The 24,024-nt window shown below is 41.8% G+C and overlaps 1 protein-coding gene across 1 annotated transcript in view; it reads right to left on the bottom strand.

Moving 5' to 3' along the window:
• Positions 1-23,300, bottom strand: part of LOC137498491 (uncharacterized) — a 45,685-nt gene extending 22,385 nt beyond the window's left edge. Inside the window, exons 1-2 of the mRNA XM_068226055.1 lie at positions 23,090-23,300; positions 10,109-10,275 (exon numbers count right to left, since the gene is read on the bottom strand). Of these exons, the coding sequence (XP_068082156.1) occupies positions 10,109-10,275; positions 23,090-23,300 (378 nt within the window). The remainder of the gene's footprint in view (positions 1-10,108; positions 10,276-23,089) is intronic.
• Positions 23,301-24,024: the final 724 nt, after the last annotated feature.

Here is a 24,024-nt window from a genome sequence, read left to right on the forward strand (position 1 = left end):
TTGGATCACAAATAGTAAATATAATGTATTTTAATATAATTTAATACAAATAAAGTTTAAATGAATCTGAGTTGAAACTTAATCGAGAGGTATATATATTAAAATTATTAAAATCTGTTAAGAGTAAGTTCTGTTACATACCTTTAGTAAATAATTTTCCTTTGCACTTCTTCGTTTTCTCCTTCGAAAAAATCCATGTGGTAACACTATTTTTACTAATTCTCAACTGTCTGCAACTATAACCATGCAATAGGGCACATGGCTTACGTTTCTCCGTCTCAATGAATTCCATATTAGCACAACGATTAATGTGCAGAAACAAGCAAACGAACTAAAAACTCAACACAGTGGTAGAGCTAACGTTCTGTATGACATCTAGAGCAGAACTGGATTGGTATTTTGTGTCCGCAATTGCGACTGATAATGAGGTGTCCGCAATCGACACTGTCCGCAATCAACACAGCTCCGCTCAACAGGCCCTTTCTTCAAATCAAGCGTTTTTGTACCAAACAGTTTAATAGTGTTGATAACCGTCGCTTACAATATTTTAGCATGTAGATAATTTTAAGTTATTAAACTCGTTATGCCACCAATAGCTTTAATATTGAAATATAAGGCTTTCCTGCAAAACTTGAACTGATAGTTCTCCAGTCCGCTGAAATTATTGTCTGGAAAGTAGAAATACATAACATTTTGGGGAGCAGATGATACCAAGTGGTTCCAAATATTTCGGAGTGTTTCTCCCAAATGTTTGGCTATGTTGGGAACGAGCTGCCTGTGTGAGGAATCTTTTACATGAAATACCACAAGAACAAAGCACGATCTCACTGTTGGCTTTACGGCCCACTGACAAGGACAGGACTTATGGCGGTGATGAGGTAGGGAAAGGCTAGAAGTGGGATGGAAGCGACCGTGACCTTAATTAAGGTAGAGTATTTGCCTGGTGTGAAAATGGGAAACCACGGATAACCATCTTCAGGGCTGCCGACAGTGCTGTTCGAACCCACTATCTCCCAAATGCAAGCTGACGGCTATGTGACCCAAGCTGGCTGACCAACTCGTCCGATACGATCACGATTAATTGATTCATTTTTATAGGAATTTTTATAGGAATTTTCATGTATTGCTACAAGCGACTTCTTCCTGGACATAGTCTAACTTAAATGTTGAGCAAAATTCAAATTCAATTCAGATTTTTTAAAATTATTTGTTTATTTATTAAAATATTCAAGTTCGTGGTATTCGCATTCCTAGTATTACACGTTGGTGGTGCTCACAGTCTTAAAACATTTTGGAGAACCGCTGTTCTGTCGTAACGTTCCCTCGTCCCCTACCTGTTTAAGCCTAGGTTTTATATCATTCTGTGCTTATTGTCCGGGATGAAGTTCGATAGATATCCATTGACAGGTCTCCCCTCAAGGGCGACCACGTTATCATATTAGCGATTCGTATGTAAGTACTAAGACGTTTACTTGTCCCATCTGCCATTTTATTTTTTCCCGACTTAAAATGCTTCCCTGGGCACCTATAAGTGGCGACCCTGTTTCCATGCCTAAATATTGAAAGATCACGTAAAAAAGAAGGAATTGATGCTTGAAAGGACCATTGGGATAGTGTTTGATGTGTTCGAAATAGCCTGCACTGGTCTGTGAGCTGCGTTCCAGATCGAGCCAAGTGCTGTAATATGTATGAGGTGCCGGGGGAGTCAGGGAAAACTGAAGGCTTCTGTCGGAATGACAGACGGTGGATAGCGAAATTGCTTTGAATAATTCGCGAAGTGAAAGAGCACCATGATTCGCCCTGGGAGTTGGATCATTCATGAGCTGAGGGAAGTCAGGTTGCAGGGGTGGTTCCCCTCTTCTCCTGGCTCCAATTTCTATATCGTGAATGAAGGGTTTCAAATCGGACACCAGTATCCCCCTCCTGGAACGAAGCAGTGATATTAATTAAAATTACTATAGGATCTCTGGTGATAAATAACTCAGCGAGCTCAGCCAGGGCGGTAAAAGCCCGTTTGGTTCACAAGGACGTATGTGGGTTCAGTTCCCGGTCATGAAGTCGAAAAATTTAGAAACCATATTTCCGATTCTGGAAAGGCACATGGCCCTGAGGTTCACCCAGTCTACACAAAACAACTGGTTAAAACTGGATGGAGAGGGGGCATCCGGACATAAGAGTTAACCACTTTATCCCATTCGGTGCCGTGGTCAATAATAGTGGAAGCCTTTACCTTCCATAGCTCAGGCGGTAGAACGCTGGCCTTCTGAGCTCAAGTGGGTGGGTTCGACCTCGGAATAATGCGAAGGTGCTCAAATACACCTGCCTCGTATGAGCGGATTTACTGGCATGTAAAAATTACAAGGCAATATTTTGGCACCTCGGCACCTCCGAAAGCCGTTCATGTACTTAGTGGGACGTAAAACTAAGAATATTCTTATCACCGGCCTTTCGAAGCCTGTAGGGAGATGCCTTTTATTAGCTCAGTGCACGATGTTTTCTGATATGGGCTTAAGTGGTGCTTTTCAAACTTTTCCTTCCATGTACCCTCATATATGACCTATTTTCAGTATATGCCTCCTCATTCACTGACATAATTATTCTGACTTGTATGTCTACGTCTAAAAAAAATATTTACTGAGAAACTAGCAGCGATGTGAAAAGTACAAAATATAATTAATTGGGTTCAATTACAGTTACCTGAGAAAGCATTTAACTCCAATTACAAATTGCTTTTTTTTTAAAGAAGTGAAAATGAAAATTCGCAGCCTTTTTCCAGTCATTCGACCGGGTCAGAAATGGAATGAATGAAGCCCTATTCCAGCGGCGAGGATAGCAATTGTGCCGGCTGCCGAAGCCTGTCGCACTCTTCTGGGGCAATGATTAATGAATGATAGATGAAATGAAATGATATTGGAGAGTTTTGCTAGAATAAATTATGGCAGGGAAAACCGGAGTACCCGGAGAAAAACCTGTCCCGCCTCTGCTTTGTCCAGCACAAATCTCACATGGAGTGACCGGGATCTGAACCACGGAACCAGCGGTGAGAGGCCGGCGCACTGCCGCCAGAGCCACGGAGAAGTAATCAGTGAAATTACGATTACTTCACAAAACGTGAGTCTTTAGGGAATCACTGAATTTTTTCACGTGAGGATAGAATTATACCAAAGTTTCAAGGAAAAATACATAACGCCATTTTGTGTTTTTAGCGAAAAGACAATAATAATAATAATAATAATAATAATAATAATAATAATAATAATAATAATAATAATAATAATAATAATAATATGAGCTTTACATCCCACTAACTACTTTTACGGTTTTCGGAGACATCGAGGTGCCGGAATTTAGTCCCGCATGTGTTCTTTTGTGTACCAGTAAATCTATCGACACGAGGCTGACGTATTTGAGCACCTTCAAATACCACCAAATTGAGCCAGGATCGAACCTGCCAAGTTGGGGTCAGAAGGCCTACCTCTACCATCTGAGCCACTCATTCCGGCAACACGAAGACATTTAGCGGCTATCATCAGTAAGTGAGACTAAACAAACTTTCAAGATGACTGTTCCCCAGCAAAGTTTGCATGTCACATTCCTGTTTTCATTATTTTCAGGATAACCAACTCAAAATATGTATTCAAATAGGGGAATGGAAATTACTTACCCCTTCCGGGCCACATGTTTATTTCGACTCTATCCCCGGTCACGTAACCGCTATGGGTTGGGGGAGTGGATAGAATAATATGTACGGCATCCCCTGTCTGTCGTAAGAGGCGACTAAAAGAGGCGCATGACTCTCCAGTTGGAGACGTGGGTTGGCGACCACGGCTCGGCCAGGTGAGTCTGGCTGGCATTCTCTCTACTTATTTGTGTCAGGCTATATAGTCGGTCTCATCATTCCTATCCAGCCTCCCTTGGTCAACTCTTATTCCTTTCGTACCCCGCTGGTAGTAGGCCTAGGGCGTCCCTCATTTTCACGCCCCTCGTGGACCTTCCCTTTCATTTGCCGACACCTTCATAATTCGAAGTGTCGTGCCCCTTCCACTTTCCTTCTGGTTAGTGTTAACAAAGGATGTTTTCCCAGTTGTACCACCACCACCACCATCTCGACCATGTAGTACACGATTATCTAAATCTCTTCCTGACTCGTTGGCTGAATGGTCAGCATACTGACCTTCGGTTCAGAGGGTCCCGGGTTCAATTCCCGACCGGATCGGGGATTTTAACCTGCATTGGTTAATTCCAATGGCTCCGGGGCTGGGTGTTTGTGCTGTCCTCAACATCCCTGCAACTCACACACCACACATAACACTATCCTCCACCACAATAACACGCAGTTACCTACACATGGCAGATGCCGCCAACCCTCATCGGAGGGTCTGCCTTACAAGGGCTTCACTAGGCTAGACATAGCCACACGAAATAATAATAATAATAATATTATTATTATTATTATTATTATTATTATTATTATTATTATTATTATTATTATTATTATTTAAATCTCAACCATTAACCACGATAACCTGCAAGTAAGTACACTTGGTGCGACGCCTTGCGAGTGCTAGGGCTCCTAAGATGTCAAGCTATCGATGCGATATACAGTATATCGATTACTAGAATGTAACAATTTCTAGAATGTAACGATTACAATTTAACTTTTAGAAGTAAATTATGAGTAAAAATTACATTTTGAGAAACTCTGGAAACTACTTTTCTTCAGTTTGTTTTTCGTTGCACTGACACAGATATGTCTTATGGTAACGCTGGGGCAAGAAGGGGCTAGGAGTGGGAAGGAAGTGGCCATAGCCTTAATTAAGATACAGCCCCAGCATTTGCCTGGTGTGAAAATGGGAAACCACGGAAAACCATCTTGAGGGCTGCCGACGGGGGGATCCGAACCCACTATCTCCAGAATACAAACTCACAGCTGCGCGACCCTAACCGCATGGCCAAATCGCTCAGTGGAAACTACCAATATAAATTATATGTCTATTAATACTATACCACGGTAAAAATTATACCACGAAAAACATTGCCTAACACTGCCAATAATAATAATAATAATAATAATAATAATAATAATAATAATAATATAAAATGTAAAATGTAACTGTTGGTTGCATTCAGACTCTCTGAAATGTGGGAATTACATCTTGAAAGTTCAACGTGCTAGTAAATCTCCTTACAAAGAGAGTGTCTCCCGTCTACGCTCACTTAAATGCCGATTGACTGTACTTGAACGTAAGAGACTGGAACATATAGAACAGCACTACACAGCCGGACGCTGGAGATATTAAGTATGATTCCGAACCCTCGGGGAATACTTAACCAATTTTTTTTGTGGTCGTTGGGGCTGGGGTGGTTGGGAGGTAATAACCATATTTTCCCTCTGCGGATTAGTGGTAGGCGTCGGATTTCGGATCCCAACACCACGGGTTCACACCTGAGAGAAGTGGTCAGAATTATTAAGGGTGGAAGTAGCCCATTTAATATCATGCCGTGCGATGTCGGCGGGTCAAAAATCGTTGGCATGATATTCTTTCTCCCATTCACCCGGTTCATAAAACTTGCATGTCGCATTCTGACTGCTACGTGTCCCTTGGCAGAAATAAACTGATCGTCCATAAAGGCCAAAATGGGCTAAATTAATATGAAGCTCATAAACGGGCAGGATAAATATGTACAACTGATGGTTTTTGTAAATACACGGAAACTTAATCAGATATAGCCTTTAATGACCGATAATAACGTCCGCCTACCTAGCACAAAAGGACATTTGACACGTCAATTTTTAATATAGGATGAGCAGGTAAATGTCCAAACAAACGATCACTTAGTGTGCATCAATGATGGTATTATAGCACGCAGCCTTAGGCCTCCAAATATCGCACTGCCAAGATTACATCTGCATATCCAATGTACATGGTGGTCCTAAAATTGCCCCTGGCTATTCAAAATTTGTGAATTACAATCATTAAACTAAAGCGTAAAATACTATTTGAAACTAATGGCTCGGCAGTCGTGGTGTTCCGGTTCGGAAGGTTGCTTCCATACGCAGTTACCGTAGGTTCTGTTACCGCCTCTGCCATGGCTGGGTCTGGCAGAGCTCACCTAATATATTTTGCGTGAAAGAATGGGTTGTAACTCCATTTTCATCTATCCTAGACGTGATTTGTCAGGTTTTCCTATGTAAACTCTTCACGAATACCGAAATAGTCACGTATAAAGAAACCATGCCTTTGCTGGCGAGATGTAGTGTTTACAGTGCACTATGTCTCCTGGTATGGGCTATATCAAATTTGTTACTTTCATTGACCTGTCTCAGTCTCATCCTTGGCTTTGACCATTGCTTATGCAGCCAGTCCCTGTTATGAATGGTATGAAGATATCGCTCATAGGGTCGGTTGGTGCATGCATTTCAGTGGGCTTGGCAGACTGATATTGTAATAGCAGCGGCTGGCTCGGTGAGGAAAGCAACGGGAAACTACCTCACTCCTCACTTCCCTAGTACGCCTCTTCAGTGACGCCTAAGCTATTTATGACAGCTGTTGGCGGAGGTGCAGAGGATCAAACCTGCCTTCGGGCTGAATACCCAACATACATACATACATACATACACACACACATACATACATACATACATACATACATACATACATACATACATACATACATACATATATAAAGAAACCACTGATTCCTTCCCAGTCCTAGCACCAGTTAATGACAAATGCCGGGCTGAGTGGCTCAGACGCTAGAAGCGCTGGCATTCTGAGGCCAAGTAAACGGTTTCGATTCCAGATCAGTTTGGTGATATTTGAAGGAGCTCGTCACCCTCTTGTCGTAGGTTCTAGGTGTGGCAGAGGATTCACTTAGCTAATATAGTTGCATGAAAGAATGGGTTGTAACTCCATTTCCATCGATCCTAGACGTGATTTGTTAAATTTTCCTGTATAAACACTTCACGAATACCGAAAGAGTTACGTATAAAGATGCGATAACAGAACCTACGGCAAATGTCGGCAGCCCTGAAGATGGTTACCTGCACGTAAAAGAACTCGTGCAGGACGAAATTCCGGCACATCGGCGTGTCTATTTACCGATACAACTGTAAAAGTAGCTAGTAGGGCTTACAACCAAGAACATTACTTACTAAACCTTCATGTACTTTTTCTGCTGTTCAGGTTTCACTTAAAACTGGAGATCCTGCGTCTGTGATTACGATATCAACACCGGTCAAGTGGCCGGGCCGCTTGGGTCACGTAGCTATAAGCTTGTATTCGGGAAATAGTGGGTTCGAGCCCCACTGTCAGCAGCCCTGAAGATGGTTTTCCGTGGTTTCCCATTTTCACGCCAGGAAAATGCTAGGGTTGTACCTTAATTAAGGCCACGGCCGCTTCCTTCCAACTCCTAGGCCCTTCCTATCCCATCGTCGCCATGAGACCTATCTGTGTCGGTGCGACATAAAGCCACTAGCAAAAAAAAAAACTTGTGTTAAGACGATCACAAATACCCAGCCCCGGAGCTAGAGGAATTAACTAAACGAAGTTGAAATACCAACTCTGTCGGGAATCGAAACTTGAACTGAACTGCAGGAGCCGGATAGTCATTTAATTAGTTGTGACTCCCTTAATGACGTGTACTCGACCATGTTCATCGGAGACGCAGAGGCACGTGAATGATGCACAGAAATCGAAGCAGTATTCGTTCCATTCCTGGTCCGGTCGAATGATTGAAAACAGGCTGCGGATTTTTCAACATAGAACTGATTAGAGTAGATGTAACAATGCAGTAGTTACGTAGAAATGAAGACGTTGGCACAGGGTAGGGTGGCATGGAGTGCTGCATCGAACTATTCTATGGTCTGATGATCACAACAACATGGAACTAAAGCATACATTAATCAAAATACAAGCCGATAGGAACGTCGGGCCTAACGCCGCACTTTGACTAAACGCTTGTTATATTTTACGATTAGGTAACCTGCATTTTTTAAAATAATGATCTCAATCGGAAGCAACAGAATAAAGCTTCCTTATCGGAATTTAATTTTTGAACAAAGGGAGAAAATACACTCATGTGCGCCTAGTTAATTGGCTGAGACGGTAAGCGCTGGGCTTCTGGGCTTAATTTAACGGTTTCCATTCCGCTTTCCTCCGGTGGTATTTGAAAGTGGTCAAATGCCTGAACCTCTCTTGATAGTTTACCAACTCCCAAAATAACTCCCTTGGGACAATATTCCGTAACCTCAGCACATCAAAAGTCCGACTCGTTGGCTGAATGGTCAGCGTACTGGCCTTCGGTTCAGAGGGTCCCGGGTTCGATTCCCGGCCGTGTCGGGGATTTTAACCTTCATTGGTTGGTTAATTCCAATGGCCCGGGGGCTGGGTGTTTGCGCTGTCCCCAACATCCCTGCAACTCACACACCACACATAACACTATCCTCCACCACAATAACACGCAGTTACCTACACATGGCAGATGCCGCCCACCCTCATCGGAGGGTCTGCCTTACAAGGGCTGCATTCGAATTTATTATTAGCACATCAAAAAAATGTAAGAGTTGTTAGTGGGATATTTTTTTTTTTTTTTTTTTTTTTTTTTTGCTATTTGCTTTACGTCGCACCGACACAGATATGTCTTATGGCGACGATGGAATAGGAAAGGCCTAGGAAGTGGAAGGAAGCGGCCGTGACCTTAATTAAGGTACAGCCCCGGCATTTGGCTGGTGTGAAAATGGGAAACCACGGAAAACCATCTTCAGGGCTGCCGACAGTGGGGCTCGAACCCACTATCTCCCGATTACTGGATACTGGCCGCACTTAGTGGGAATTAAAACCATTCGTAGGTGGTGCCATTTATTTAATGGTTATTCCGGTGTGGACAGCGTTAATTTGTTTACACTCTCAGACTTCACACCCTTGCTAAGATGTGCCATTTTCAGTGAAAATGATTGCTTAAACTTAGGATTACTTGCTTATTTTACTGAAGTCTTGATTCAGTCTCAAGCAACATAGTTGATTAGAGAAGTGAGTAATCATTACAAATATTTTAGTTTTTTAGATCCCACTAAATAATTTTACGGTATTCAGAGACGCCGACATGCCGGAATTTAGTCCCGCAGCATTTCTATCACGTGAGGATAAATCTACCCACACGAGGCTGACGTATTTAGGCACCTTGAAATACCACCGGACTGAGCCAAGAACGAACCAGCCAAGTTGGGGTCAGAAGGCCAGAGCCTCAACCGTCTGAGCCACTCAGCCCGCCAGAAGCGAGTAAAATTCCCACTCTAGGGTACTCTAGAAATTGTTTCCCGTAATTTTCCACGTCAACTCATGTTAATGCTGGGAAATTACTTAACTTACAGGGCGTTTGAGGAAAAAATAGCTGCAAATAATACGGAAACTTGTAATAGAGAAATAGATATACTAGATCGCACAAATATATTGCCGGCAAAAAGGTATTGAATGGTATACATTTTTGAAATGCGAGGATATTCGTAAACTGTGGTTAGCCGGTGGCGAAGAGATGATACCTGCAATCCTAAGGACCTGCTCCATTACAGTATGTTCATCCTATTTCTAACAAGAGGATTTTGAAGGAAAGTCATCTTCTGGGCGTCCAATTTTTGTTCGGTCGAGTACACATGTTCCAGTCCATACATCCTCCAGCTGGCTTCTCACACCCTCAATTCCCTATTTCAAAAAATTCAATACAGCATTTTATGTTTAATTTCTTCAGGATTTTACTGAAGCGCACTGAACAGGCCACGACCGCCTCTTTTCCAGTTAATTTGAAATAAACACAACACATTGGCGCAAGTTATTAGAACTCGAAGGTGTTGAACGTGGTGTCCCAAGCTCCTTACATGGAGGATTCTTCAGGTAGGTGCCCAATACAGAGCGGTGGCATCGTCTAGTCATCTCTCACGTACAGTAGTTTTGCGATACAGACACACGTGTTTTTCTTGTACCTGGGAGATCACAGTAAAATATAGCCGCAACTTGGGCGAGAATAACCATGGCCCGCCAATTATTTTTAGGTTTTCAAAGCGGGGCCCCCGCGGTCTGGCGTTTCTTGCACGCCCCTGGTCCAAAAATACCTGCGAAACTGAAGTGTTGACACTGCGGTGAGGAGGGTAGAAGTGGATGTGTCTTGAAGGATCCAGGTGTGCGCCATGCCATGGCGATGCGCTCGCTGCCTGGGTCTCTCCTAGAGACACCGATGTATCTGCCGGGCTGAAGCTGAACTGCAATGTTTGCGATGCCACTATTGGAGAATATTCAGGGTGAAAACATGGTTTATAATTAAGAAAGAGGGCATATTTTTACTTCCAGTTATACGAAAGACCAGTAGGAACTTGCCAGGATATGACATAGCCCAAATTTGGCATAAAAGTACATAAAGGTTTACACGACATAAAATACAAAAATTACAAAATTCTCACACCTATTTGTTGATGAATATTTCTTATAACATGGACATAAACGAAACTTCATTTTATGCTATTAGCCTGTGTGGTGTACTTACTTACATGTGTTCGGAAAATAATAATAATAATAATAATAATAATAATAATATTCTTTTACTACTTGCTTTACGTCGCACCGACACAGATAGGTCTTATGGCGACGATGGGACAGGAAAGGCCTAGGAGTGGGAAGAAAGCGGCCGTGGCCTGAATTAAGGTACAGCCCCTGCATTTGCCTGGTGTGAAAATGTGAAACCACGGAAAACCATTTTCAGAGCTGCCGACAGTGGGGTTCGAACCTACTATCTCCCGAATACTGGATACTGGCCGCACTTAAGCGACTGAAGCTATCGATCTTGGTAATAATAATAATAATAATAATAATAATAATAATAATAATATTTTAATTATAATAATGTTAATGTGACGTTAAAACCCTAGACAACACAACAACAACAAAAGTGATCTGTAGGTGTGTTTGACATATGACTAAACGTGAAAAAATGTTATTGTATTACATTAAGGAACTAGAGGAAAATGTGGTCATTAGTTCCATGTTGATCACTGTTAAATATGATTTGCTTGACGCAATTATAACTTTGAAGTATGAATATTGGGAGTGATTTCAGTTAATTTAGTGGAAAAGAACATCACTGTCATCAACGCAGTGTACTTACTCCATAATTTGATTTGGGACAGATACAGAGTCAGTGGATGGAGCAGTAACTAGCGTATACCAGGCAGAGCGGCTCGTACAGTAATGCGCTGGTTTTCCGAGTCCAGATTGCCGGATCCGTTCCCGGCTCAGTCAAGTGGTATTTGAAGTTGCTCAAGTACGCCAGCCTTGCGTATAGATTTACCAGCACAAAATATGATTCCTGCGGGTAAAGATTCCTGTAACGCGCCATCTCTGAACACTGTAAAAGTAGTGGGACGAAAATTATTATTATTATTATTATTATTATAATTCCAGAACTACTAGTCCTCATTACACATTAATTAGACAGGATGAAAAGTTGTGTATTTAATAAAGTTGTGTTTCACAATACAACAAACACTCTAGCTAAACGAACGTAATGCGTAATTTTTTTGCGTTGAATGACCTTTAGTATTTATGTAACCTATATTTTATTCTTTGTTATTAACAAGCTTCATACGAGAAGCGAGAACCCGTGTCGTACTGTTGTTAAAGAACCACTTTTAAAGATATTATTTATTCGAGACATCGAGTACCATCTGAAATCGTGCCACATTCCACAATTTGACAATAACTGTCGTAGTACTTTCATTATACCCAGTGGTTACACAGTTTTAACTTCTGCGTAAGTCAACGTCGCATCCACAAACGAAATAGACGCTTAATAGAGGAAGTGTAATAATATTATCATGGGTCGATGCTCTATTGCGACGTTGACTGTGACGACTCTCAGCATCATTTATGCAGACTCTTTCCGGATTAAACTAGTATTTTATGGCCCTTCTCCACTCTGACCAGGAAGGCCCTTTGAGGAGTAGAAGATAAAGATTTACACAATTCGCAACCTCCAAACTAAAAGGAATGACTCTATGCTACAGCCCTCCCCCCCCCCCCCCCGCTCCCAAACCCCATCCCAGCACGAACTAATTTGGTATTCATTTCCGATGTAGCTGAGTGAACCCCAAGCCCGTGTGCCTTTCCAGAAGTGAAAGGCTTGTTTATAATTAACTGAATCCACGTCTCTTTAGCTAGGAGAATCGAGCATAAATTTACACCTCGGCTAGGCAGTCCGTGAAGATAGCATGGTGCATCATTTTATGCCAGCGATATTTTCCGGATCAGCCCTCCGCTGAGGGCTAGGGGTACTATTAGTAGCTTCCCGTCCCGTTGGTAGGCTCCGTTCTGAATTTAACACTGGTTTCAGAAACAGGAACGCGGTACACTCAAAACAGTCCCCTTCTTTTTCTACCATTTTCCCCACGTCTTGGTGGGGTCGTAGGTGAGAACTGTATCGCATAAGTGGACTTTACTCTGTTTTACGACCGGATGTACTTCCTGACCGCAACCGTATTTGGAGGGATATATTCACTATTACGTATTTCTATGATGGTTGGTAGTGTGGCTTCTTGTATGTATTTGAAGAGGAGTGTATTACTGTATTAGGACAAACACAAACGACCAGTCCCCGAGTCAGAGGAATTAATCAGATGCGATTAAAAACGTCGACCCGGCCGAGAATCAAACGCGGGAACCTCTGAACCGAAGGTATCGACGCTGACCATTCAGCCAAGGAGCCAGACACACTCATGATGATGATGATGATGATGATGTTAGTGGTCTGTCCCCCTAACTGCTTTCACAGTTTTAGGAGACGTCATGGAGCTAGAATTTTGTCTCACAGGAGTTCTTATACCTGCCAGAAAGTCTACCGACACGATACTGGTGTATTTGAACACCTTCAGAGACCGTCGGTCTGAGCCTAGATCGAACCTGCCATCCCGAGTTTAGAGGACCAACAATCCACCGCCTTTGCTACTCAGCCCAACTAGGGTACTCTCAGTTTCGGGCAACGGAATCGAGAAGAGCTTTCAGAGGTTACCCAGTTCTACTCCAGGCGACTAACTATAGACCCCTGTCGCATAGCATAGGAGTGGAGCGTCTAGCCAACTATGCTGTCCAGCTGGTCGATTTCCCACACAGCGAAATCTTCCAACATCGGAAATCCGTTAATAATAATAATAATAATAATAATAATAATAATAATAATAATAATAATAATAATAATAATAATAATAATGTCCTAACGTCCCACTAACTACTTTTACACTTTTCTGAGACGCAGAGGTTCCGGAATGTTGTCCCGCAGGAGTTCTTTTACGTGTCGGTAAAATCTAATAAGTTCATATCACAAGAATTCGAAGCAGGCTACTCGTTGATAGGACAAATAGTGAAGCAAAAAGTGAAGTACTTTGGTCATATTATGAGAAGACAATATGATTCACTGGAAAAGACCTTAATGGTGGAGAAGACTGATGGTAAAAGGAGAAGAGGGCGATAACGGATGAGATGAATTGAAAGCATCAAGGAAGTCATGAATCTCGGTTAGAGTGCGTTTTCCAAGGTGCGACTGTAGCCGCCACGGCGGCCAGAGCCGCAACGACCGGGGTCGCCATATATTACGTGCGACCACGGTGATATCGTGCCACATGCGACCAATCTGTCAATCAGGCAGTCAGTCACCGCGCATCTCAATTTAGGGTATCGCCGAAGTGACAGATTGCTTATCAGTTGTTTGCCTAGTCTGTTCTTGGATTATTTCAGAGAATTTGGTAATTAATTAATTAATTGGTAAACTATTCCAATCCCTTACTGTTTCTTGTATATGTATGTTGGGTATTCAGCCCGAAGGCTGGTTTGATCCTACACAGCTCCGCCAACATCCGTCATAGATATCCTACGCATCATTGCAGAGGCATACTAGGAAATGAGGAGTGAGGTCATTTCCCGTTGCTTTCCTCACCGAGCCAGAAGTTGCTATTACATAGCAGTCTGCCAAGCCCACTGAAATGCATGCACCAACCGACCCTACGGGCGAAATTTTCACATCATTCATAACAGGTACTGGCTGCATAAGGAATGGCATTACTACCATCGCTCATACCTCGGTCATTTTCATATTGTCAAAGCCAAGAATGAGACTGAGACAGATCAATGAAAGTAACAAATTTATTCTAGCCCGTACCAGAAGATGTAGTGCTATGTAAACACTACATCTCGCCAGCAAATGCATACTCAATTTATTACAGACGAATATTTGCCTCAATTTGTCCTCTTGAATTCCAATTTCATCCTCATATTGTGATCTTTCCTACTTTTAAAAGCACCACTCAAACGTATTCGTCAACCAGTGTCATTCCACGCCATCGCTCAACTGACAGCTCGGACCATACCGTTTATTCGAGCAGCTCGTCTCCTTTCTCCCAAGTCTTAGCGTAACAGTGCACACATGAGACCTGAAGATTACGCTATTGTTATCCCCACTTCATGATATACTGTGTTAATTTGGTGCATCAGTTACCTCCATGCTGTATATACTGAAATGTAGTTTGATTTTGTAATATGAAGTATCTGAATAAATGCTACCACTTTTTATGATTACCTTGAACTTTTCCAAATTTTATTTTATTTTAGCGTAAGACTTAGTGCCGGGAGGTCCGATGACATGTTTGGCTCGCCAGATCTGTAGCTCCTTTTCCCGGTACACCCCATGGGAGTGAGCTACATGTACTACTGTGTGAGGGTGATGTCTGTGGGTGTAATTGTACGGGCTAGGAATGGGAAGGAAGTGGTCGTAGCCAAGCGAAACGTACCATCCCGGCGTTTGGCTGGAAATGAAAATTTTCGAGGATGGCCGAAGGGGGATTCGAAGTCTCTCGAAATATCCGTAACAGGCAGTGCCGTAACGCACTGAGATAACTTGTTTGGTAACTTCTCCCAGACATGGAAACGCATCTCTACTGTATATATGTGCATGTTGTAGGATAAAACATAAACGCATCACCATATTTCGTGTTGTTAAAAACTACCAGTTTCTCACAGTGAATTTTTCAAAAGCAACGTAGGAAGGTGCTGCTCTGTCATTTCTGTTTCTCGAAAATCCAGGGACTGAACTTCATGATCCCCAAGAACTGTGTTTATAGATAAGGTAACTGTAAAACAAATATAATTACCAGTCTGCGTGGCTCAGGCGGTTGAAGCGCTGGCTCAGTCCGGTGGTATTTGAAGGTGCTAATATACGTCAGCCTCGTGTCGGTACATTTACTGGCAAGTAAAATAACTCGTCCGGGCCTAAATTCCAGCATCTCGGCGTCTCCGAAAACCGTAAAATGAGTTAGTGGGACGTAAATACAATTATTATTATTATTATTATTATTATTATTATTATTATTATTATTATTATTATTATTATTATTATTATTATTATTACTTACAAACGTAATCTTCGTTAAAATATAACTGAATTTGTGTCATTGCAGTATTCAGAATAGAATTACCTGATTGTACATTTCCCATCTATGTTTTCTCTTGGGGAGGAGTATCTGTATTAATGACATTACAAACTATTCATTACAGTAATTTAGTTTTCAACGACGAGTTCTTGAGTTTGTTTTAGATATTATCTTTGTGTGTGATAAAATGTATGCATGTTTTATTTGAACTTTCGTCACAGAAATGTAATTATTTATTATTGTGTATAAACCTTTCACGCAGTCGTTGGGATTGTTCTCCGTAAAGATTTATATCGGCTGTATTTACCGACCACTCCGTTTCCATGGCTAAATGATTAGCGTGCTGGCCTTTAGTCACAGGGATTCGATTCCCGGCAGGTTCGGGTATGTTAACCATCATTGGTTAATTCCGCTGGCACAGGGGCTGGGATTATGTGTCGCCTCCATCATGCTATCCTCATCACGACGCACAGGTCACCTACAGGAGTTAAATCGAAAGACATGCATCTGGCGAGGCGAACATGCCCTCGGACACTCCCGGCACTAAAAGTCATACGCCATTTCTTTTCTTTTTTTTTTTTTTTACCGACGACTAATTCAGTGTACATAATTAAATGTTGTGCACGGTTTGCGGTTATAGTAGTTCGGTATTTGAGCAGAACAAAGAAAAATGTAATTCTCAACCTGGGAGGCAGTGCTATAAATGTTTGGCCTAATTTGTAACCTTTTCTTGTTCTGACTTAGCTTACCTTATCTTGGATGATGACATCGGTTGTTACATTAAAACTAGGTTGTCAACGTCGTTCGCTAGTGGCACAGGTTGCATGCGGCACGGTCGCATCTGGCACGACTCCTGAATCTCATACTGGAAATGTTTGGGAAATAGTACAGGACTGAAAGAAATCGCGAACCTTCGTCAACGGCTCTCGGAGATTTGGAATCGGCTAAAGAAGAAAATCTACCAACACCAGGTTGGCATATTTGAGCACCTTCAAATACCACCGGTCTCAGCCGCGATCGAACCCGCCATCTTAAGCTCGGGAGGCCAGCGCTCTGTCGCCTGAGCTACTCAGTCCAGTAAAATTATTTCTTTATAACCAATGATGAACTGGAAGCGAGTCAGCTGAGATACCAGTGCAATTCTCTCTCCGGTATGAGAACTTCCTTGTAGATGAAAAGGATTGTTAGCAGCCTACATAGAGGGTAAGTTGGTGACTAGCTGAGGTGGTAAAAGCCTGCCAGGATTAACCGGATGGACGTGGGTTCCATTCCCCATCAAGAGGCCAAAACATTTCGAAACAAGGCATCCTCCCAGGGAAGTCACTTGCCCTGGTGTTCACTCAGACTACACAAAGAATAGAGCTACCAACTTTATCGCACTTCATGCCAAGGTTACGATAGTGGAAGCCCTTACCTTCCAGTGACCTTATTGGTATGTACGGAGATAAGCTTTGAACACCAATATTAGTTGAAAGCGATGACAATGCTTAAACCACAGCAAGGCAAGTCATCAGATGAAAAAAAAGAAGACTACTGTAAAGTACAATTTCAATACAAAGAGTCGATCTGTGAAGTATGAGCTAGAAACTGTATCAAAAGCAGTTCTGTCAGGTTGCTTCTAAAACCTTCCTAGGTATTTTTCACTACTTTGAAGTGAACTGTTGTCAATGGGAATCAATGAATATATTATTTCTTTCAGTCCTGTAACCTTTATAACAAACCATGTATTTCGCAGACAATAAACAACGTAGTATATTTAGCGTCATTTGACAATTTTTGGATGAAGTCGCAAATATAACAATACGTAGGGCCCTAATCTTCAATAATCATTAGAAGACTGGAGTATAGAAATCATGTGATTTTTACGTAGATTTTATATTTATTGTTATGCCTCTAGGAGTCCTAGATAAGACAGTATTCACCAATTCCCCAAGAAGGTGGGGTTGATTATATCAATGTCCCTAGGGTATATTTATAGCTACTTGGACCCTCAAAGACTTACCATTAGTTATTGAGAGTGTTGTTATAAAAATGTGAAATGTCGTATGGCTTTTAATGCCGGGATATCCCAGGACGGGTTCGGCTCGCCAGGTTCAGATCTTTTTATTTGACTCCCGTAGGCGACCTGCGCGTCATGATGAGGATGAAATGATGACGAAGACTACACATACACCCAGCCCCCGTGCCAGGGAAATTAACCAATGGTGGTTAAAATTCCCGATCCTGCCGGGAATCGAACCCGGGACCCCTGTGACCAAAGGCCCGCACGCTAAGCATTTAGCCATGGAGCCAGACAGTGTTGGTATAATTGATAGGGATATAAGGAGGTAGTTTCACGTTGCCTTCCTCGCTGTGTGAGAAGGTGGTATTTACATATCAGTCAGCCAATTACAAGGGTATGAAACAGGACAAAACACAAGCAAGCTTGTAGTTATGTGAGACTGTTGGCATCGTGATCATTGCCGCCACGGAACCTCCATTTTATCGTAGGTTCCGAACCATAACAACATGACTTTTCATTTTTTTTTTATCCCACATAGATTGACCGTGATTCAAACCACGGTCGCTTTGTTGAAAGTGGTGGTGGTGATGATTATTGTTTTAAGAGGAATAGAACAGGGCAACCATCCTCTATTACCACTAATCAGAGGGGAAAGATGGAAATGATTCGACACTTCAAAAAATGAAGTTATCGGCCAAAGAAAGATAAGGATCGCGAAGGGCGTGAAAATGAGAGACTCTCTAGGCTTCTAATGCTCTAGTACCGTATGTGTCGGAAAAGAACTAGAGTTGACTATTGGAGGTTGGATAGGATAGGCGAAAGTGAGAAATCTGGTGCAAGTAAGTAGGAAGCAATGCCAGAACTCGGTTAAGGACCCCATGAACGCCAACCCACGCTCGAAAGTTAAGAGCCCGCGGCGCCCTTGGTGAGAATCCAGCGACGATGCCACTCGGTCCACGCCACTTGATAACAACAACAAGAACTCTAACATTTCTACGATCACTGGCTTCTGAATGTAGGCCTGCACTCAACCCCACAAACATTGGCCGTCGCACAAGATGACCTTGTTTCAAAATCCTCTCGTCTGAGCATACTAGTGCAGGTGGTAGTATTTTAAGTATCACCTCTTCGGGCACGGCCTCTCCACAGTTTACGAATATTCTCCCGATTCGAGAACGTATAAGATTAAATTTTTCTTTGTCAACCAATTTTTGTGCTGTTGAGGCGCTGGCCCTGTGACCCCAATATGGGAGGTTCGATCCTGGCTAAGTCCGGTGGTATTTGAAGGTGCTCAGATACGTTACCCTCGTGTCGGTAGATTTACTGGCACGTAAATTAACTCCTGTGGGACTAAGTACCGGCAACTCGGCGTCTCCGAAAACCGTTAAAGTTGTTAGTGGGACGTAAAGCCAATAACATTATTATTATTATTATTAATATTTCTTTGTATTACTTAAGGTTAAATACATTTTTTATTTTTATTTAGGGAATATTACTCCTCTTTAATTTGGGGGAAATAAAATAATTGAGGCACCCAGGATCAAAACTCAAAAGTCAAGGTTTTTGATAAACCCAGTTAAATGCATTATGTGTGTCCTGAAGTCCCGTACAGTTATGGTGCTAAGTTGCAAACGGATCAGAAAATTTTAATCTGATGAGATGATGAACCTGTCATACTGAATGGAGTGCAGTTTACATAACATAAATATCTATCCACATATAAGTTCACAATTTGTTAAGTTGTTAAGTCAAGTGCTTGCACATTGGCTGCATCTTGCTAAGGTGCGTCATAAAATATGCATCTGTAATTCCCACTGTCAGTGCATTCTTTCATGCCTATTGATATATTTTATTGGAAGAACTGAGGAGGAGGAGAAACCAAAAGATACAGTCCTACTTCCTCCACATGGGTAACTCTGAATAGAGGAACTCTACAGAGGAATCTCATCAATATTGTTTGTCAAACGACCACTCAGTGATAATGAAAAAAAATAATGTCACTCCAGTTATTGACATATGACTTCAAAGCTGCCTGTGATCAAATCCTGTTGAGCATTCCCGAATTCCTTGTAATCCAACGTGTATGATTTTCACCAGGATGTGTAGGATCTATCTGAAGTTCGTCATCCTATGTCACTCACACTTCATCGCCTCCAATTATTCTTCAAGTAGACGAATGAGCTTCGAAGCCTTACAGAATGGATAACAAAGATGCACAACAGGCATCGGAGAGGTAAAGTTTGATGATGATGTTCGTTTTGTGATGGAATATATTTCCCTACCAGAGGTAACCATGTTTTTACGACACAATGTTGCTTGGAAGACGATTTGGTACAGTTGGAATAAACTTCGGAAGAATTCACATTTTATGACACGAAGTCGCAATGATGCCGATTATGATGATGACGAGCTGGAATTAGGTCAGATACAAATAAAGGTAAGTGAAGGCGTGAATGGAAACGTTCTACTATCGTATAGTTTAATTACACACTTTAAGGATCAGAGGCTATTAATTAAGGAGACTAAACGACTCTTTCAGTTGTTTTATGTAATAAGTTGTTAGGTCGCAATTTTAAAAGTTTATTAGCCTACCACATGTGTTTGCATGACTCAGACGCAAACAATAAATTAATCTCCGCATTTTTTTAAAAGTTTGTTGGCCTACCACATGTGTTTGCATGACTCAGACGCAAACAATAAATTAATCTCCTCACCACACACCTCTTTGATTTATGGTGACGTCTTGGTATTGATCTTTAACTAGCTCTCACGTACAATTTATGCCTTTGCTGGCAGGACCTAGTGTTTACAGTGCACTATGTCTTCTGGTATAGGCTACAGCAATTTTGTTACTTTCATTGATCTGTCTCTGTCTTATCCTTGGCTTTGACAATATGAAAGTGACTGAGGTATGAGCGATGCTAGTAATGCCATTCCTTGCGCAGCCAGTCCCTGCTATGAATGGCGTGAAAGCGTTGCTAATAGGGTCGGTTGGTGCATGCATTTCAGTGGGCTTGGCAGACTGATATGTAATAGCAACATCTGGCTCGGTGAGGAAATCAACGGGAAACTACCACACTCCTCATTTCCCTAGCACGCCTCTTCAGTGATGCCTAGGTCATCTATGACAGCTGATGGCAGAGCTTTTGAGGATCCAACCAGCCTTAGGGCTGAAGACTGAAGATACAACGTGTACAATTTAGAATAAGTGAGATGGCAACTTCTGATTCTGGGTGGCTTAATTTCCTGCACTACTAAAACATATATGTTTATAATGATCAAGTATATTTTTACTCCTTCACCGCCCTATTTTTATTGTTCTTTTTTCCTAAATTTCATGTTAACGCGTGGTTTTTATCATCATTAAAAAACTATTCAACATAATTGTATGAAATTTTGCATGTTAGTATAGTTTGTTTGTATAAAGAACGCGCTCTAGGCTCTTTTCTTTGACACAAGTAATTGAACTTTTAAAATAATTAATTGCGCAATAAGTAAAAAAATGGTATGAAAAGGTACGATAAAGGAAAGAAATATTTTCTGAAGGAATAGTTTAGAATTCTAGAGAGTGTTGTTGATATGTCTTTAAATAGTTTCACCAAAATAATGATGTACATATTTAGTGAATTGTATCATTTATAGTGCAAAACCCATTCAGCCGCAAAAGACAGTATGAAAATGTTTTTAAATCGCAAGTAATTTCTAGGATTCTTAAAAATATGAACATTAATTCTTGAATGGTGAAGAATTATAGGCCCGCATATACTGGTTTAGTCTCGGTTCGACTTTGACCGGTCAGCGAATATTATGCGACGGCTGAACTCGTCCAAGCATTTCAAAGCGGATTTGTCTTGCCCTGAGTATACCATCGCTTAACAAACAGCACCGCGTAGCTAACTGGATATAGCCAAATGCAGCGGTTCAGTGTCACGTAAGTAACATGAACAAATACGTACATAAACGTGTTTTCTCTTACTTATAAATTAGTTGAGCTATTTTATTATAATAGACGAATTCCTAAGACGTCTGGACAATTCTTACACCTTCATATGTTTCTTTCCTTCTGGTGTAAAATACAGTAGAATGGTATCGTAACGTGGTAGTGGTTCTTAAGCGACGATATAGATTGTCCATAGGAATTTGCCATTCCCAACTCGTTACCCCAAGATTAATGCTATAACTTGGGAATCCATATTTTTCTGAATTGTTTAAATAATGCCCTTCTTGTACTCTTACCGTGTTAACAATGACTGGTGTGTAGAAAAATTAAATTAGTTTCTTACGAATAATAAAATGAAAATATAAAATACCCATACCGTAGAAATACAGAGGCGGTGGTACGATTTACGGTGAACAAAGAAATTACCTGAAGGGACAGATTTGATCCAGACAGAAAGGATAGAAAATTAACAGACTCGGCCGGATTCTTCATATTCTGTTGCTGTATATAATACTGCTTCGCAGAAACGTTGGGTGGTTTGCCTATGTAGCCGAGTGTCAGACTCTTTAATTTAAACTGTGATCTTAATACTAGGTCATGCATTTTCAGCTACCTCTGTGGCCTTGTTCAGTTCCAAAATCTCTACCTTTAATAGTTATAAACCAAGTCTAGTTGTCGTCGTTTTGGTCTCCCTCCGAATTTCATCGTGTCCGAGTTTATTATTCTTCTATAAACCTACTCTATTCCATTCCCCTCACATGACTCCACCCCGGAAGCCTGTTTATACGCACAGCTTCAGCCATCCATCTCATTGCTAACTACAATAAGTCATTATTTCCTCATTTCGCGTACATTTCAATCCACCTGCTTGTACCAGCAACCATTCACGCTATTTGAGTATCTATTACTTCCAACATAAGAACAAGATATCCCGAGTCCACCAAACTTTCACTGCCGTACAGTCAAATAACTCCGGGGTTCGCTCGCACTACAATAAAAGTAATACCTTATTCCTTTCCTTTTTGTGGTTGTATTTCTGCCGCACCGACTCAAAGAAGTCTCATGGTGACGGTGGGATAGGACTGAGAAGGAAATGACCGTACCCTCAAAGATACAGCCTCAGGATTTCCGTGGTGTGAAAATGGGAATCAACGGAAAACCATCTTGAGGTCTTCTTAACAGTAGTATTGGAGTCCACCGTTTTCCTAATGCAAGCAACAACTACACGACCCGAACCGCAGCCAATTCACTCGGTCCCTGGGGTAAAATCAGCTTTCACAGTATGCTGTCCTATTCCTATCCTGCATTTATCAAATGTGTTAAGTACATATCACAAAATAATGAGAGGTTTTTTCCTACGCACTCTCAGTAGTTTGAAGAATGGGGGAAGGGGGCTCGTTTACCAATACATTCTTTTAACTCGCTGTCAGTTTAAGTAACTTTTAGCGAATTTCAGATTTTTGCGCTTTACGGTAGTTTGAACTCTTACTCATTGGAACAAAAAATAGATGATTAAAGACATATAGAAATGTTTAAAACGACAAGTAAAATGTCCCTCAACACTCGGTATTCCACTCTTATTTCTTCCTTGGAACTTTTCTCCATGTAGCATCTTGCCTATAATACATTAATTGGCAAGAAAAGTGCACACCATGAAGAAGCCATCGCAGGGACACACACAAACACGATGCTGGACCACCCATAGCACGGAGATAGACGTCTACACGGTTGAGCATGGAGGCATGCAGTTGTCGGATGATCTCTTGAGGAAGATTCTGCAACAGATGGCGCAACTGAACCTCCAAATCTACCGAAATTGCCGCCCAATCTGGTCCCAAACTTTCTCTATGGGCGAGAAGTCTGCTGTATTGCCGGTCGAGGTAGCTTGTTGACATCCCGAAGGCAGACCAGTGATGCAAGTGCTGTATGAGTCCGGGAATTATAAGCTGGAAAATGGGGTTGTCGAGCTGCATCGGGAAAGGAGGCGCACACGGACGCAAAATACCCTGGATGTATCAATGCGGCCTAAGTGTTCCTTCAGTCACCACCAGTGGGGACCGGGAATCGTAGGAAACGGCACCCCAGACCATGACACCTTTTGTTGGGGCTACGGCCCGCTCTACAAAGAAGAGTGGATCACTGCGCTGGCCATGACGTCTCCAGATTGGATTTCGGTGGTCATCTTTATCGATACAGAATCGTAATTCGTCGCTGAACACCACTCGTCGCCTATCCACAAGCTGTCATGTTGTGCGCGTTGCTAGCAGAAGTTCAAACGTGTTCAGAGATGCTCAAGTCGTAACGGTAGACGTCGTAAGGGACACCGCAACGACATATCGTACTCTGCTAGCCACCTGGATATTGTGCTGATGAGCATAGGCGTATCCCCAGCTGCCGTGACATATCTCTGAATAGTGCACAACGATGACCCAGAAATGCTTACAGCCAATCGAGCTTCTGCTGGTGTTTCAACGGAGCCCATCCAATTGAAAATCAGCTGTCCAGAAGAAAACTTTCTCTACTATACCTGTGATGAAATTACAAGACTTCAAAGTACGTTATATCGATATTTCTCAAACTTCTTACATGTTAAAATTTGCAGAAACAGCAGTGTAATGG

This window comes from Anabrus simplex, chromosome 2, assembly GCF_040414725.1.
Source record: "Anabrus simplex isolate iqAnaSimp1 chromosome 2, ASM4041472v1, whole genome shotgun sequence".
NCBI classification, from domain to species: domain Eukaryota; kingdom Metazoa; phylum Arthropoda; class Insecta; order Orthoptera; family Tettigoniidae; genus Anabrus; species Anabrus simplex.